General features: G+C 44.4%; 1 protein-coding gene across 1 annotated transcript; it reads left to right on the top strand.

Moving 5' to 3' along the window:
* The first annotated feature begins 15,008 nt into the window (after nt 1–15,008).
* On the top strand, nt 15,009–17,765 carry LOC121858463 (putative uncharacterized protein ENSP00000383309). Its single transcript, XM_042354908.1, has 3 exons — nt 15,009–15,073; nt 16,435–16,776; nt 17,000–17,765. The coding sequence occupies exons 1-3, from the start codon at nt 15,009–15,011 to the stop codon at nt 17,763–17,765; spliced, it is 1,173 nt and encodes a 390-aa protein (XP_042210842.1).
* The last annotated feature ends 847 nt before the right edge of the window (nt 17,766–18,612 follow it).

Genomic DNA, 18,612 nt, shown 5'->3' with positions numbered 1-18,612 from the left:
TCCCCACCTCTCCACCCCACTCCTGCCCTCCCCACCCCACCCTGCCCTCCCCACCCCACTCCGCCCCTCTCCTCGCCCCACCCTGCCCCTCTCCTCCCACTCCTCCACCTTGCTCCTCCCTCCCTCCACCCCACCTCGCCCCCCTCCTCACCCCACCCTCGCTCCTCCCTTACTCCTCCACCTCACCTTGCCCTCCCTCACCCCACCTCGCCCTCCCTCACCCCCACCCTGCCCCTCCCTCGCCCCACCTCGCTCCTCCCTTACCTCCACCTTGCTCCTCCTTACCTCCACCCCACCTCGCCCTCCCTGCCCCCACCTCGCTCCTCCCTTACCTCCACCTCACTCCTGCCCTCCCTCACCCCACCTGCCCTCCTCCCTCACCCCAGCTCCTCCCTTCCTCCACCTCCCACCTTGCCCCTCCTCACCCCACCCGCCCCCTCCTCACCCCACCCCTCACCTCCTCCCCCCACCCCACCTCTGCCCTCCCTTTACCTCCACCTCACCTGCCCCTCCCTCACCCCACCTGCCCTCCCTCACCCCACCTCCGCCCTCCCCGCCCCACCTCGCTCCTCCCTACTCCCTCCACCTCACCTCCCTCACCCCACCTCGCCTCTTCTTCTCTCCCTCCCTCCTCTATACACACCCTTTCTGTGAAGCTTCTTCCACAAGTAATCCTCCTCCACCTCACCTTGCCCTCCATCACCATATATCTCAATCTTCCCACTGTTACCCTCCTCCCCCTCCCTCCTCCCCTCCCTCCCTCCTCTATGTTATCGCCTCCATCTAAATAATTGAAACTATACTCGATCAAACTCTCATGTTAATTGATATTGCAGATATGATACATCAAAATAATTACTTCAGAACTAAGATTAATTATCGGGGTTTCTTTGATCTATCTACCTGTTATATCACGTATATTCCACCTGTTTGTTATATCGAGGTTTGTCATTTTGTATCCACCTGATCATTGTAATACGTTACATCCTAATTCTATTCCATCTATTAATCACATTGTCTATTTATCAATCGAGTCTGATATATCAATGTTCATCTCTGGATTCTCAAAGGTATTTACTTATTTTTGGTTTCGTCATAGAGTAATATCGGCGACTGTGTGTGTGTGTGTGTGTGTGTGTGTGTGTGTGTGTGTGTGTGTGTGTGTAATAATATACAACAATAAATAATAATAATAATACTAAACAATAATAATAATTAACGGTTTATTGAAATTCTGCTGCCCAGCTGAAAATATACAGACATAAATGACTTATTACATACATTGGTGGTTTAACAAAAGTCTTCATTAGAGAAAGGTAAAGGAACATACAGTGAACATACAGATTAATGTTTACAGTGGAGGTCACGTAGATCTTGTTGAAGTGTTGAACATCAAACTCGTAGTGCAGTAACTCCTCCCAAATGGTGTTAGGAGGAACTGATGTGTGTTCCCCAGATGGTGTTATGAGGACCTGGCGTGTAGTAATTCTCGCAGATGGTGTTATGAGGGACCTCACGTGGTGTAGTAATTACTCACAGATTGGGTTATGAGGGACCTCACGTGGTGTAGTAATTACCTTACAGATGGTGTTATGAGGCATCACGTGGTGTAGTAATTCCCTCACATATGGTGTTATGAGGGACATGTGGTGTAGTAATTCCCTCACAGATGGTGTTACATGAGTGAGGTTTGGTCCCAGGCCTTCCTATCGTAGACGGATTAACACATCGGTGGTTGTTGTTGGGTCTCGCGGGGGCCGTTATCACTGGGTACCTGGGACCTCACTGTGTGAAGGTTAACTTGGGTACGACTGTTACTGTTGAGTTGTTCTCACTGACTTAAGCACTGTTCACCTCTGTTTAACACTGGTTCCGTTCCTTTCCTAAATGAAATTGTAACTTCTGGCGAGAACCTGTTGATATTCCGGTGGGGAGGAGGGTTCAGGGGAGGGGGTTGGTATGGGCCAACTTAACAGTTGACCTGGCTGCTCCGAGAGGAGCGCCAGGTACGTCTTGACCCTTCGGTGGTCAAGGATGTAGTGTGTGTGTGTGTGTGTATGTGTGTGTGGAAAAGTTAGAGAACAAGAAACAAAGATTGAGAAAGAGATAAACACACACATACACACACACTGTAAACAAGCTGCACCAACACGAGCAATTAACTGCGTCTGGCGTTCCCTTTAACCCAGTCAAGATTAATGTGAGTTAAACCAGACAAACTTTCGCTCGCCTTCTGCCTACTCTGGCGTTCGTATTACTCTTGATGATTCTGCCAACCTCCTGAGGTAACAACTGAGACTTGCTACACTTTACAAAAGTTATCTTAAATCGCAAAAAAGCAGCCTATCAGCCATTTAAATTTTGGACTCATCTTAAAAATCGATACAATTTGCTAAAAACTGTCAAAAGTTCGCTCACGGAGAGTATTATTGTCTTGAGAAACATTTATATAAACAAAAATAATCCCAGAAATCGGCTAAATTCAGAAATATCACATTAAAAATCACTCAACGTTTTCTTAAATCGGTTAAGAACTCGACTAACTTCACTAAAATCATCCTAAGAATCATTAAAAATCACTAAATCGCCCAGAAATCGCTTAAATTTAGTAGTATATTCCTAAAAATCGCTTACATTCACACTAAAATCAGTTCAAATCTCGCTTAGATATAGAAGTATTACAAAACTTACTAAAATTCGCTGAAATCATTCCCAAACTCTCGTAAATTAAGTTATAACGCTCGAAAATTCGCTAAAATTCACCGATACTGTTTGTTGACTTTTCAGTTAAGACGACACAACCTTGACTGTCTCTTGTTGGGAGTAGGAACAGTGCTACCAATTAACACAGCTTCTTTATTTATTTACAACTTTCTGTCTTTCTCTGCGCTTGTTTACTGACTCCTTTATCAGACATTCTCTTTAATATTCTCCTTCAGTACGTCGCCTTAACCCCTGGTGCCAAACGCTACCTGACATGGTGAATGAGTTATCGTATTGAGAGGGTTAAGACGTCGTGTTCAGTGGGGTTTAAATAATCATGTTTACTGGGTTAAGTCATCGTATTCCAGGGGTTTCAGTCTTAGCATTGATGGGGGTTAAGTCATCGAATTGAAGGGGTTAAGATATTGTTCTGATGGGGTTAAGTCATCATCCTCAGGGGGTTAAGATCACATTCAGGGGTTAAGATCACACTCAGGGGGTCAATATCGCACTCAAGGGGTTATGTCATCGTCTTCAAGGGAAACCAGGTCTCTTAATAAGTTCTGTACTGTGTTGCCTGTCATGTGCTGTGCTGCTTGTGATGTGCTGTGCTGTCTCTGATGTTGCGTTCCTCATGTGCTGTGCTGCTTGTGATGTGATGCCTGTCATGTGTTGTGCTGCTTGTAATGTGATGCCTGTCATGTGCTGTGCTGCTTGTGATGTGTTGCCTGTCATGTGCTGTGCTACCTGTGATATCCCGTGTTGCTTGTAATATCCTGCGATGCCTGTGATCTGCTGTAGTAAGAGACCTTGTTGTAATACGCTGCCTGTGATCTGCTGTAGTAAGAGACCTTGTTGTAATACGCTGCCTGTGATCTGCTGTAGTAAGAGACCTTGTTGTAATACGCTGCCTGTGATCTGCTGTAGTAAGAGACCTTGTTGTAATACGCTGCCTGTGATCTGCTGTAGTAAGAGACCTTGTTGTAATACGCTGCCTGTGATCTGCTGTAGTAAGAGACCTTGTTGTAATACGCTGCCTGTGATCTGCTGTAGTAAGAGACCTCGTTGTAATACGCTGCCTGCATCATGTTTTTTTCCACCCATTACTCTGATTAAACCATCACCTGGGTGAAGCTTTTTCAACACTCGGATATTTCCACCTTTCGTTATACCATTTTGAATATCTCTCTTTCTTTCTTTTTCCTCTTCATCTTTACTGATTCTATGTATCTATTTCCATGTTCACTTATTTAACCTGTCTGTCTGTCTGTGTAAAGTGAACCTCCTCTCTCTGCAATTTATTGATAACTTGTATGTCATGTTGCATTGTCTTTTGTGTGTATATTGTATGATGTATTCTTGTTGAAATTAAATGTTTGTTGTTTTTGTTAGTTGTTAGTTGTTGTTAGTTTGTTAGTGTTATTATTATTATTATTATTATTATTATTATTATTATTATTATTATTATTATTATTATTATTATTATTATTATTATTTTCTTCTCACCATTATTCCATCAGTTCCATATTCCTTATTTTATTTTATTTTCCTCCTCGTGTTTCCTTTTATCTTCCACTCTCATCTATCTACACTTTACTCACGTGTCTCATTATGTGTTCGTACTCATGGCTTATTGACCCATTTTTTTTTCTTTTTGTTTTTAGTGTTCAATATTATTTCTAGACATATCACACCTGTTCTAAATGATCAGCCACACCTGTCCTAAATGATCAGCCACACCTGTCCTAAATGATCAGCCACACCTGTTCTAAATGATCAGCCACACCTGTCCTAAATGATCAGCCACACCTGTCCTAAATGATCAGCCACACCTGTCTTAATTTATGACGTCGTATCTCGCTTTTTAGAATTTCTATTTCATTTTAAATCTCATAATAACATTATCTTTTTAATTTTTAAAGTTTGTTATTATTATTTTTTTTTTTATTGGATGAATCGTATATTTTTTATTTGTATTTGTTTTTATTTTGTTTTGGTTTTATAGTGATAATAATGATGATAATGATGATAATAGTAATAATAATTAATCGCTGTTTGTGAAATAGGGTACAAACAACACTGTTTCCCATAGCCTGCTCAGTGTGCCAGACATCTGTACCTCTAATTCTAACTATTTTATGCGTGTCCTTGTGCTGTACCTACATTGGTATCTGAACCCGCACCAAAAATTTTATTTCAGCTTGTACCCTCCCCTTGTACTCGTACTTTGTATTTGTACTTGATTCTGCAGTCGTACTCATATTTTTATTGTACTTGAGCTGTTTTCCTTGAATAAATAAAAGAGGAATGAAAATGTAATTAAGCCCGTGCCCCCCGGGTGACGAGGCTGTTGACGGCGTTACAATATTCAACGAGTGAGTGACTTGAGCGTCGAGGGTCAAGGCTTACAGCTGGCTGATGTGTGGACTCTCTCACCTGTGGCCTTCTGCTACCCCCCCTCTCTCTCTCTCTCTCTCTCTCTCTCTCTCTCTCTCTCTCTCTCTCTCTCTCTCTCTCGAGTTAGAGGAGTCTGTCATGGGGTAGAGTCCTGACACACCAAGGGGTTCTGTCATGGGGTGGAGTCATAACACACCAGGGGTCAAGGGACACCAACACACTGGTCACCATCGTACCTGGGTGACTACTACAGCCTCTTACCTGCAGCTCATCATCACCTGGTTATCAAATCCATTATAAAATACGATTAGTCAATGAATTATCGGGAAACACGTACTTAACCCAATGAATTCATTAGTGAAAAAAGTAAAAAAACAAAAACAAAAGCCTATACTTACTATTCTCATTAATTAATCAAATTTTTTTTTACGAATTTATAAATTGATTGATTAATTAATTTACATGCAGTAGTGGCGTATGGTAATGAAGCCGACATAATGATTTCATGTTTGTTTTGGAAGGGTGACGGCACTGGTGATGAACGAGCAGCACAGTCAGTCATGTCTTCATCTCTCTAACTCTGTATGTCTGCACCATAACTCCAGCCACAACGGTGTAAAAGTTACAGTGACAGGTACATAAAATAACGTAACGTAACGTAACCTAACCTCACCTAACCTAGCCATTACTCCAACCAGAACAGTATAAGAGTTACAGTTACAGGTACAATAACTAACCTAACTTAACCTAACCTAACTTAAAGCTCTTTTTTAGGTCAGAAGGTCAAAAAGTGAAGGTCATACTTCTTAAAAAAAATATTCACCATCAACTCAGAGTGACTTTAATGTCTTGTTCGAGTTTATTATAGTTCAAGGTTACTGTACGTCTCTCTCGTTGAATCCGGGTTACATAAGTAATTTTTTTAAATTTTATTTCTTTTCTTATCTATTTCCCATTTAATTAATTTTTGGTTTCATTATTTGTTCCCTCATATTTCCTTTTGTTGTTTCTTTCGTTGTTCATTATTTGTATATTGTATTACATTTCGTTTATTTAATTTTTTTTACCTTTGTCATTTTCTTTCGAACTCTTAATATTTTTCTCTCTGTAGTTTTCTTTCTCTCCTACTTTAATATTATTGTTGTCACTAATTCATCATTCTCACTCATTTCTTGTTTATTTTATCTTCTCTGTGTATTTATTATGTCTACAGCCTCTTCTCTCTTCCTTCCCTTGTGTCCAATTTCATCTTTTATTTCTGTCATTTTGATGTTCCTCTCTCTCTCTCTCTCTCTCTCTCTCTCTCTCTCTCTCTCTCTCTCTCTCTCTCTCTCTAACTCGCTCACAAGAACTTTACTACTATCCATTCTTGACCCTGCCCCCTTTCTTCACCTTCCCCTCTTCCTCCTTCTCTTCCTTCCTCTTTCTTATAACCCTTTGAATCTCTCCGTCTTTCCATCTCTCACATAGCACCACCAGCCCCTCCCTACATACACACAGACAAACAAGAACGTGTGTGTGTGTGTGTGTGTGTGTGTGTGTGTGTGTGTGTGTGTGTGTGTGTGTGAGACCCACCCTGAACCATAGTAGTACAACCTTCAGCGTTTTCATTTCCTGTAGGGAAGCTGCGCATAGTCATTCATTCATGAGCTATAGGTCTAGGGGAGGAGGAGGAGGAGGAGGTAAGGAAGGTAGGGAGAGGAGGGCAGGGAAGGTAGGAAGGAAGGGAGGGAGGGGAAGGGAGGCAAGGAGGGAAGGAGGGAGGATGTATCAGCTACGCGAACAAAGCCAAAAGAAATTCCCCCTACAAGTTGGTCGGGTATTGAGGATCTGAGCTGGTGGGTGTGGACCTGCGCCTTGCTGCCGACAACCACGTGTAGTACTCGTCTTCCCACTCTCACTCACTACACTACACGCGCCACCTCGTTTTCTATGAATGGATTTTGCAAGGGAGCCATAGCAGGAACAAAGAAGGAGATACATACACACACACAGACACACACACAGAGGACAGAAACATATACAAATTGCGCCATCGTGGGAACTCCTGAAGGTGAATATTTTTGTAAACATATATTGAAGATTTTTTTTGTTTATTTCAAGGGTGGACGTTTTCCGGTATCAATTCCTATGCGATCGATGGTATCTAACGGGTGGGTTTTGAAGGATAGTTTCCGGAAGGGGTTTAGGTGGGGATGTGAAGCGAGGTTTTGCGTGAACAAAGAGGAAGGGTGTACGCATGCGCCACCACCACCGCCTCCTCCTCCTCCTCCACCACCACCACTACCCTACCACTTCCACCACCACCGCCTCCTCCTCCTCCTCCTCCACCACTACCCTCACTTCCTTCCTACAACACCACACCTCCTCCTCCTCCTCCACCAACACTACCACTACCACTACCACCACCCGCCTCCTCCTCCTCCACCACCACCACCACCCACCACCCCACCTCCTCCTCCTCCCCTCCCACCACCACTACCCCACCACCACCACCTCCTCCTCCTCCACCACCACTACCACTACCACTACCACCACCGCCTCCTCCTCCTCCTCTTCCACCGCCACCACTACCACTACCACCACCACCGCCGCCCAGGTCACTCGGTTGTAGGTTGTGCAATCCGTACTGACGACATTCATCTCTCCTCTCTCTTTTCAAACTGCTCCTCCCCTCTCTCTCTTCTCTCTCTCTCTCTCTCTCTTTCTCTCAATCCCCTCTCTCTATCCCATTTTCTCTTTCCCTCTGTCTCGTCTTCTGTGTCCGGTTCACTCGCTCTCTTTTTCTCTCCTTTTCTCTCCTACTCCCTCTCTTATTGCCCTCTCGTTCTCCCTCTGCCCTTCTCTATCCCTCTCTTGCTCGCCCTCTCATTCTCTCTCTCCTGTTCCCTCTCTGTATCCCTCTCTCGCTCTCCCTTCCTCTCTCTCTTTCTCTCGCGCTCTTCCCCTCTCTATCCCTGTCTCGCCTATCATTTCAGTTTTTCTATCTCTCTCTTCCACTCCCTCGTCTCGTGTGTCCGGTTCCACACACACACACACACACACTAGTTCACGGCAATCACACACCTCCCCTTCCTCCTCATTCTCTCCCTTCTCTTCGTCCTCGTCTTCCCTCTCCTCCTCCTCTCTTTCCCATTCCTCGTCCTCACCTTCATCCATCCTCCTCCTCTCTCCCCCTGCTCCTCCTCCTCTCCCCCACCTCCTCGTCATTACTCAACACCAGAAAAAGATCCTTCCCCCTCCTCCCTACCTGACACCATCCCACAACAAAGAACTCAGACATGTACAGTACGAGTACAGTCAGTTCAATGATCCCTTGTCACTGGGCCGCATCATGACCTCCTCCTACCTTGATTGAGTCTCATCACACAAAATACCTGTCTTAATTTTCACGTTTTCCTGTTGAATTCTTAACTCTAATGTGTTGTCGTTGGTTGGTGATGATGGTGATGATGATGTCTGCGGTGTTTTATCTGTTTTAATTCTCGTGTGGATTGCTTTCATCCCGTTGTGTTTGTGTTTTAGTTTTGTTTGTTTGTTTGTCTTTATGATTTGTTTACGTGGGTTAAGTTCTTGGGTGTATATACACATATACACACATATATGTACACTCATATACACACACATACGGACACACACAGACATACAGTCACAAAATATATATACAGAGAAAGAGAAAAAAAGAGAGAGAGAGAGAGAGAGAGAGAGAGAGAGAGAGAGAGAGAGAGAGAACACACACACACACACACACATATGTAACCCTCTTACTTATTCTTTTTAAGTTTCTATCCTGTTCTAGCACCTCCCCGCTGCTCCTTTGTTTATCCCTCTATTTTTACATTGTCTTTAATTCCTTCTTTTTGTTTCTCATTCTGTATTTGCCTTTCTCTTCACTCTTACTTCTATCCCCCTACTGAGTCCCCCCCCCCTCTCTCTCTCTCTCTCTCTCTCTCTCTCTCTCTCTCTCTCTCTTTCTCTTTCTCTCTTTCGTATAATTGCTGGGTGAGTGAAAGATAAGTAAGGGTGGGTGGGTGAGTGGGCGATATAGTGGGTGTTGGATGTGTAAGTGGGTGGGTGGAGTAAGTGGGTGAGTGGGCAGTATAGTGGGTGTTGGATGTGTAAGTGGGTGAGTGAGCAGTATAGTGAGTGTTGGATGTGTAAGTGGGTGGGTGGGTAGGTGGGAGTGGGCAGTGGGTGGAGTGGAGCAAGTGGGTGAGTGGGCCGTGGGTGTTGGATATGTAAGTGGGTGGGTGGAGTAAGGTGGTGAGTGGGCGGTGTAGTGGAGTGGAGTAAGTGGGTGGGTGGGCAGTATAGTGAGTGCTGGATGTGTAAGTGGGTGGGTGGAGTAAGTGGGTGAGTGGGCCGTGGGTGTTGGATATGTAAGTGGGTGGGTGGAGTAAGTGGGTGAGTGGCGGTGTAGTGGGTGGGTGGTAGTGGGCGTGTGTGGTGAGTGGGCGGTATAGTGGTGTTGGATATGTAGTGGGTGGGTGGAGTAAGTGAGTGAGTGGGCGGTGGGTGTTAGATATGTAAGTGGGTGAGTGGGCGGTATAGTGGGTGTTGAGTGTATATGTGGGTGGGTGGTTTGAGTAGTTATACCATCCCAAAGCATGTTTTAATGGTGAATTGGAGACTAGTGGGGTGGGGGGGGGGGGAACTGAGGAGGATTTTGTGTGTATTTCCGATAACATAATTAATTGTGGGCCTCATTATACATAGCTGTAATTCATTCATTACTTTATACAAAATACATAATATTTATTCATTTTATTCATATCGTTTATAGATTACAAAGTCTGTGTGTGTTAGTCAGATGAGTTCACTGTCATCACTGGTGGTGGTCACTGTCATCTCTGGTGGTGATCACTGTCATCACTGCTGTCGTGTGGTCCCCTGCAGCTGGTGTACCTGTAGTGGCTGGCTGACTGGCTGGCTGACTGGCTGACTGACTGACTGACTGGTTGGCTGACTGGCTGACTGTGTGGTGACTCCAGCTGACGACACACACACCAGCCATGGTGGTGGACTTGGGTCTGTTCCTCGGTTCTTTATGCGTTAAAACTGTGGTTGACACTCAGTCATAAATAACCTTAGAGCTGTGCCGCGGCGCCTCCAAGTCTCCACCATACAGCGAGTTAGTCTTTATACACAGTTATATAATAAACTTATACTGTATAATATATCTTATCTGTTGTAACTTTCCTCCTATCATCTTTCTGTTCCCCTTATCTCTCCTTCCATCCCATCCCTCGCATGTCCTTCTATCCAATCCCTCTCATGTCCTTCCATCACATCCCTCTCATATCCTTCCATTCCATCCCTCTCATGTCCTTCCATCCCATCCCTTTCATCTCCTTCCATCCCATCCCTCTCATGTCCTTCCATTTCATCCCTCCCATGTTCTTCTATAACATCCCTCTAATCTCTTTCCATCCCATCCCTCTCATCTCCTTCCATTCCATCCATCCCTTCTCCTTCCACCCTATCCCTCTCATGTCATTCCATTCCATCCATCCCTTCTCCTTCCATCCCATCCCTCTCATCTCCTTCCATCCCATCCATCCCATCCCTCTCATCTCCTTCCATCCCATCCCTCTCATTTCCTTCCATCACATCCCTCTCATATCCTTCCATTCTATCCCTCTCATGTCCTTCCATCCCATCCCTCTCATGTCCTTCCATCCCATCCCTTTCATTTCCTTCCACCCCATCCCCTCTGTCATTCCATTCCATCCATCCCTTCTCCTTCCACCCCATCCCTCTCATGTCATTCCATTCCATCCATCCCTTCTCCTTCCACCCCCATCCCTCTCATGTCATTCCATTCTATCCATCCCTTCTCCTTCCACCCCATCCCTCTCATGTCATTCCATCCCATCCATTCCATCCCTCTCATCTCCTTTCATCCCATCCCTCTCATTTCCTTCCATCCCATCACCTCACATCTCCTTCCATTCCATTCCCTCTCCTTCCATCCCATCCTTTTCATATCCTTCCATCCCTCTCGCCTCCCACCCCTCTCTCCCCTCTTCTCTCCCTCGACTCCCCCAGCTTGAAGGCGCATTAACACTCCACCTTCACAAGATTTCCTCTTACCCATTCTATGTGTAATTACCTCTAATATGATGAGAATGGAGAGAGAAGAGGGGGAGGGAGAGGCGAAGGAGGAGGAGGGGAGAGGGAGGGTAGTAGAGGGTAGGAGGAGGAGGAGGAGGAGGAGGAGGAGGAGGGAGGAGATGGGGAAGAGAGACAGAAAAGGAGAGGGTAGGAAAGAGAGAGGAAGAGGAGAAGATGGAGGAGGAGGAGGAGGAGGAAGAGGGGAGAGAGGGTAGGAGAGGGTAGGAGACAGAGGGATAAGGAATAAAGGAGGAGAAAATGGTGAAGGGAGGAAGAGTTGAGACAATGAAGGAGAGGAAGAAGAATGAAGGAGGAATTAGGGAGAAGAGGGAGAGTAGAGGGTAGGAACGAGAGAGAGAGATAAATAGCATGTCCTTAAAAACAGGTGTAGTACCAGAATCCTGGAGGATAGCGAATGTAATACTGATTTTCAAGAAGGGGGATAGATCACTATCCTTTAACTATCGCCCAATCAGTCTAACATCAATAGTAGGCAAATTACTGTAAGCAATCATCTCAAACTCTATTCGAAATCACCTGGAGAAGCACAGATTGATCAATGATTCCCAGCATGGCTTCACAAGCGGACGTTCTTGTCTAACTAATCTATTAACATTCTTTTCATCAGTTTTCGAATTGGTGGACGAGGGGCACAATTATGATGTGGTATATCTCGACTTTAGCAAAGCCTTCGACAGTCTCCCACGAAAGACTAATTAGAAAGGTAGAAGCTCATGGCATCAAAGGTAACATCCTTAAATGGATTATGGCATGGTTACAGGACAGGAAACAGCGAGTGAGCATTAACGGCACTAAGTCCCATTGGAGCAACGTCACAAGCGGAGTTCCCCAAGGCTCAGTACTTGGACCATTATTATTTATTATATACATAAACGACATAGATATCGGCACAGACAGCAACATAAGTAAATTTGCCGATGACACTAAAATAGGACGTGTTATTAAATCTGACGAGGACTCAGCAAAACTACAGGAAGATCTAAACAAATTTTTCGAATGGTCTGAAAAATGGCAGATGAAATTCAACGTGGACAAATGTAAAGTACTCAGTATAGGAGATGTAATCAGGGAAACCAGATACCAGATAAACAACGATGCCATAGAGAAATCCGACTGCTAGAGAGATTTAGGAGTAATGATAAGTAGGAACCTTAAGCTACGTAAACAATGTGTTTTTGCTCGTAACAAGGCGAATAAAGTACTTGGGTTCATACAAAGGAGTGTTAGTTACAAGACTAGCGAGGTCATCCTAAAACTGTGTCTTGCTCGTGTGAGACCACACCTGGATTATGCAGTTCAGTTCTGGTCACCGTATTACAGAATGGATATAGAATCCTTGGAAAGAATTCAGAGGAGAATGACAAGACTAATCCCGGGCATTAGGAACCTTGAGTATAGAGACAGGTTAAAGCATCTTAATTTGCACTCCCTCGAGAGACGTAGAGCGAGGGGCGACGTGATAGAGGTGTATAAGTGGAAGTCAGGGCTAAACAAAGGGGACATTACAAAGGTACTCATACTATCCAACCAGGAGCGAACTCGTAACAATGGTTTTAAATTAGACAAATTTTGATTTAGGCGGGAAACAGGTAAACACTGGTTTGGAAACAGAGTAGTGGATGAATGGAACAAGTTACCAAATATCATCATTAACTCGAATACCCTGGATAGGTTGGATGCTTATATTATGTTAAATGAAGGAGGAGAAGAAAGAGTGAGAGGAATGAAGGAAACAAGGAGGATGAGGGAGAAAGAGGGGGGAATGAAACAGAAACAAGAAGGGGAAGCAGAGAGAGAGAGAGAGAGAGAGAGAGAGAGAGAGAGAGAGAGAGAGAGAGAGAGAGAGAGAGAGAGAGAGTAAAGATCTAATGAACACCTTAGGTAAAAAGAAATGGAACGAGGCAAGTGAGAGAGGGGAATTACCTCATTGAAAGAAATATTAGAGTGAGAGAGAAGACATGGACTCGTGTGTGTGTGTGTGTGTGTGTGTGTGTGTGTGTGTGTGTGTGTGTAAAAGATTTAGTGTACAGTATATATAGCCCACTTTTAAACATGGATTTTATGACACATCGATATTGACTCTTAATACCCTATTCTGACTACCCATTTCTCCTCGCTCTCCCTCTCTTCATGTCCGCATGTCCGCTACCTTCTTTCCTCCTTTACAACCAAGCACCTGGTGAAATGTATATAGCCCGGCCTGCCACAGTTGCAATAGAAACCAGGTTAAAGGTGGCAACTGTGGCGTGGATATGTCCTCATTTTAACTCTTTTGACGTGTGTGTGTGTTTGTGTGTGTGTGTGTGTGTGTGTGTGTGTGTGTTACAAAACGACCTGAGAGAGAGAGAGAGAGAGAGAGAGAGAGAGAGAGAGAGAGAGAGAGAGAAAGAAAATTACATCACCTACAGGTTATACAACATTTACATAAAGGTGTTACGCAACCACAGGTATATGCAAAGATTTAATGAAGGCTGATATATTATTATTTGTTCATGTAAAAGTGTAAATTGCCTGGTTTTTTTTTTTACGTAAGGTGTGAATCTTTTTCATGTTTATTTTTGTCTCTATTTCTCGATATATATTTTTGTTTGTGTTTTTTCGTATCTTTCTGTTTTATTTCTCTCTCGTTTTCTGTCTATATATTTATGTTCTTGTTTATTCTGTTTCTTTAGTTTATGTATCTGTCTGTGTCTGTTCCTTTAGTTTATGTATCTGTCTGTCTCTGTTCCTTTAGTTTATGTATCTGTCTGTGTCTGTTCCTTTAGTTTATGTATCTGTCTGTCTCTGTTCCTTTAGTTTATGTATCTGTCTGTGTCTGTTCCTTTAGTTTATGTATCTGTCTGTGTCTGTTCCTTTAGTTTATGTATCTGTCTGTCTCTGTTCCTTTAGTTTATGTATCTGTCTGTCTCTGTTCCTTTAGTTTATGTATCTGTCTGTCTCTGTTCCTTTAGTTTATGTATCTGTCTGTGTCTGTTCCTTTAGTTTATGTATCTGTCTGTCTCTGTTCCTTTAGTTTATGTATCTGTCTGTCTCTGTTCCTTTAGTTTATGTATCTGTCTGTGTCTGTCTCTCTACGTCTGTTTCACTTTCTCTCTTTTTTTTCTCTTACATTTTGTCATTTTTTTTTGTGTCTGTTTCTCTTCGTTTCTTTCATTGTATGTATGTATGTATGTATGTATGTATGTATGTATGTATGTATGTATGTATGTATGTATGTATGTATGTATGTATGTATTTTACCCTGTCCTCTATATCAACCTAATGTTAATATTTTCTCCAAATAATCTTTCTATAATCTCTAGAACACAATTATAATTATTTTCTTGATTCTAATTAAACACTAATCTCACTAGTTATGCTTTCACTCTATAATAATCTTCAGCCTCAGTAAATAACTCATAAAAATACTATAATCTCTTATCTCTCACGTAGATAATAATCTTGTTTATGTTCAGTCAGGTATATGTATGTCAGTCATATGTTTGGTTGTATGGGTGTTTGTATGTTGTGTGAGTCAGTGTTGTACTTTTTATATACATACATACACATAACAATAATTCACATCTTTCCTTTGCAATAACATGTATACCAAACAACACACACACACACACACACACACACACACACACACACACACACACACACACACACACACAGGAAGTAGATCGACCTGCTGACATTCACCAGCTAAACAAAGGAAGCTAAAATTAGTTGAGTGGGAAGAGCAGTTTTTTTAGTTTTGTTTATTCGTGTTAGTTAAGGTAGTTTGAGCCATGGTTAAGATTTATCCAGTCATTACTACACCCTCACACCCTGCCAACGTATACACCATATCTTGGTATGTCCTCGTATATAGCCTGAGTATATCGTGGAGGAGTATATGGAAGTACTGTAGATGAAGTAGTGTAGTCGTTGATAAAGTCGACTATTTTTGAAAGGTGATGAATATGGCACTCTGTTAATATTATATACGGTATTGATGTTAGTGTTATTATTACTATTGTGATTTTTTTGTTATTGTTATTGCTGTTATCATCATCGCCATCATCATCATCATCATCATCATCATCATCATCATCATCATCATCATCATCATCATCATCATCATTCCACCTCTAACACACGTACAATAAGGAAGTCAAACTGTATACCTCTCAGCCAAATGTGTTTTGTTAGTGTACTGAACGACAATTATTTGTACACGAATTAATTAGTCTTTTCTGGTTTCACTAACACTACTTTGTTGTTTTCTGGTGGGTAAATAGTGTTGTTATATCTCTCGCGACACACACACACACACACACATGTAGTTATTTATTTATATATACCTATAAATCTACATATCTAACTATCCATCTGTTTGTCTGTCTTAAATCTAACTATCTGTCTCTCCGTATTTTTATATAAATTAACGTAAAATACCGAGACATTAAGCCGAATACGTTCTGCCATTGTCCATAATATGTCTTACGAACAAACAAGTTTTATGACCTTGAATAAATTGCCTACACAGTTAAACTCAACCCTTTAACTTTATATGCACATCTGTACATGGTCAAACACTCATGACACACTTAGTCGTGTAGTCACAGAAACATATACTCAATGTTCGGTACACAACACAAAGATGTGTGTGTGTGTGTGTGTGTGTGTGTGTGTGTTGTACTAATTATAAACGTGATAAACCTTACCTCAGAGATGTCTATTTTAATGTACAAGAAAACCAATAATATTCAGGAGTGATACACATTACTTGTAGTTACTGAGATAAGACTCTGTCCCTACCATCCGTCCACCTGTCGCCAGGAGCACCAGTCACACCAGTCCTCCACCTGTCCCTGCAGCACCAGTCACCCACTCCGTCGCTTCTATCTAACTGTCCTGGACACCAGTCATTCCAACTGTCCCTGGAGCACCAGTCACTCCATTCTGTCCCTGAGCACTAGTCACCTTAACTGTCCCTGAGCACCAGCCACTCCATTCCGTCCCTAGAGCACCAGTCACTCCACCTGTCCCTCCAGTCACCCTTACTGTCCCTGAGCACCAGTCACCCCATCTGTCCCTGGTCAGCACACCAGTCACTCCATCCGTCCCTAGAGCACCAGTCCCCCAGAGCACCAGCGTCACTCATTCTGTCCCTGGAGCACCAGGCTCACCTAACTGTCCCTGAGCACCAGTGTCCCTCCCAGTGTCCATCAGGAGCACCAGTCACTCCAACTGTCCTGGAGCACCAGTCACCATTTCGTCCCTGAGCCCACACTCCAACTGTCCCTGGGCACCAGTCACTCCACCTGTCGCTGGAGCACCAGTCACTCCAACTGTCCCTGGGCACCAGTCACTCCTGCCGCTGGGCACCAGTCACTCACCTGTCCCTGGGCACCAGTACTCCAACTGTCCTAGAGCACCAGTCACTCCACCTGTCCCTAGAGCACCAGTTACCCACCTGTCCCTGGAGCACCAGTCACTCCACCTGTCCCTGGAGCACCAGTCACTCCACCTGTCCCTAGAGCACCAGTCACTCCACCTGTCCCTGGAGCACCAGTCACTCCACCTGTCCTGGAGCACCAGACACTCCACCTGTCCTAGGCACCATCCTCCACCTGTCCTGGGCACCGTCCTCCACCTGTCCCTGCAGCACCAGTCCTCCACCTGCCTGGGCACAGTCCTCTAACTGTCCTGGGCACCAGCCACTCTGTCCGGCAGCCCCCCTAGGCAGTCACTCCAACTGTCCCTAGAGCACCAGTCACTCCACCTGTCCCTGCAGCACCAGTCACTCCACCTGTCCCTGCAGCACCAGTCACTCCACCTGTCGCTGGAGCACCAGTCACTCCAACTGTCCCTGGAGCACCAGTCACTCCACCTGTCCCTGGAGCACCAGTCACTCCAACTGTCCCTGGAGCACCAGTCACCTTAACTGTCCCTGGAGCACCAGTCACTCCACCTGTCCTGGAGCACCAGCCCGAACTGTCCCTGGGGCACCAGTCACCCACCTGTCCCTTGGAGCACCAGTCACTCCATTTGTCCCTGGAGCACCAGTCGCCCACCTGTCCCTGGAGCACCAGTCACTCCAACTGTCCCTGGAGCACCAGTCACTCCACCTGTCCCTGGAGCACCAGTCACTCCAACTGTCCCTGGAGCACCAGTCACTCCACCTGTCCCTGGAGCACCAGTCACTCCAACTGTCCCTAGAGCACCAGTCACTCCAACTGTCCCTGGAGCACCAGCCACCCCAGCTGTCCCTGGAGCACCAGCCACCCCAGCTGTCCCTGCTGCACCAGCCACCCCAGCTGTCCCTGGAGCACCAGCCACCCCAGCTGTCCCTGCTGCACCAGCCACCCCAGCTGTCCCTGCAGCACCAGCCACCCCAGCTGTCCCTGGAGCACCAGTCACTCCAACTGTCCTTGGAGCTCCAGCCACCCCCAGCTGTCCCTGCAGCACCAGTCATCCCAGCTGGGATCAGCCCTACAATATACAAAGTCACGACAGTCACCCGGGCGAGAGTGTTGTCACCACTGTGTACATCAGAGTGAACAGGTTTGCTTCCCCTCACCAGTACAGTACAGTACAGTGTGTGTCAACATCCAGTAATCCCGCATTATGGTCACTGATGATAATGAGTGAGCAACTTTTTCTCTTAGGTCATAAGTACTTGCTTAGAGTCGTCACTATGGCAGACCTTGCAGCATATCTAAAGTCACTACATGTTATTTTGATCAACGAACATTATTGTGCAGATACTAACAGTGGCCTTGAGACTGTTCCTGCCTCATATGTACGACACTCAGAGACTTTTCTTTATTAAGGAGTTGGTTATTACTGAGACTCTTCCTAAACTGCTCATTAATTTCACCATCGTCACACCTGTCGTAAGTTATGTGGACCAGACCGTAAAGCTCTCCAACTTGTTGTGAAAGCAGCCATCATGCTTGAGAGATTTGACGTCGGTAGCCTCTGGAGACCTTCAAGAGATAAATCATCAGCTCTATTTTAGCGGTGTTTACTTATGACGTCATGATCAGCCATAAATGCCTTACATGATCTCGTACTGAACAATCATGAGCATATCATAAAGTTATCAATAGGTGTTGGGTATATACCATCCCTCTCCTTATAACAGGTGCTAAATATAATATATCACCCCCTTTATTAAAACAGGTGTTGGCCATATACCATCCCTCTCCTTATAACAGGTGCTAAATATAATATATCACCCCCTTTATTAAAACAGGTGTTGGCCATATATCATCCCTCTCCTTATAACAGGTGCTAAATATAATATATCACCCCCTTTCTTAAAACAGGTGTTGGCCATATATCATCCTTCTCCTTATAACAGGTGCTAAATATAATATATCACCCCTTTATTAAAACGGGTGT

The sequence above is a fragment of the Homarus americanus genome, unplaced genomic scaffold, assembly GCF_018991925.1.
Source record: "Homarus americanus isolate GMGI-L3 unplaced genomic scaffold, GMGI_Hamer_2.0 scaffold57980, whole genome shotgun sequence".
NCBI lineage: Eukaryota > Metazoa > Arthropoda > Malacostraca > Decapoda > Nephropidae > Homarus > Homarus americanus.
This window is presented reverse-complemented; position numbering and strand designations above follow the sequence as displayed.

Bases quoted from the DNA above. Each gene is read 5' to 3' on its own strand.
- LOC121858463 (XM_042354908.1), top strand. From the start codon at position 15,009: ATGGTTAAGATTTATCCAGTCATTACTACACCCTCACACCCTGCCAAC. The intron at 15,074-16,434 runs GTATGTCCTCGT...AGTGTCCATCAG, and splicing joins AACGTATACACCATATCTTG to GAGCACCAGTCACTCCAACT. The intron at 16,777-16,999 runs GTCACTCCACCT...CTGTCCCTGCAG, and splicing joins CACCTGTCCCTGGAGCACCA to CACCAGTCACTCCACCTGTC.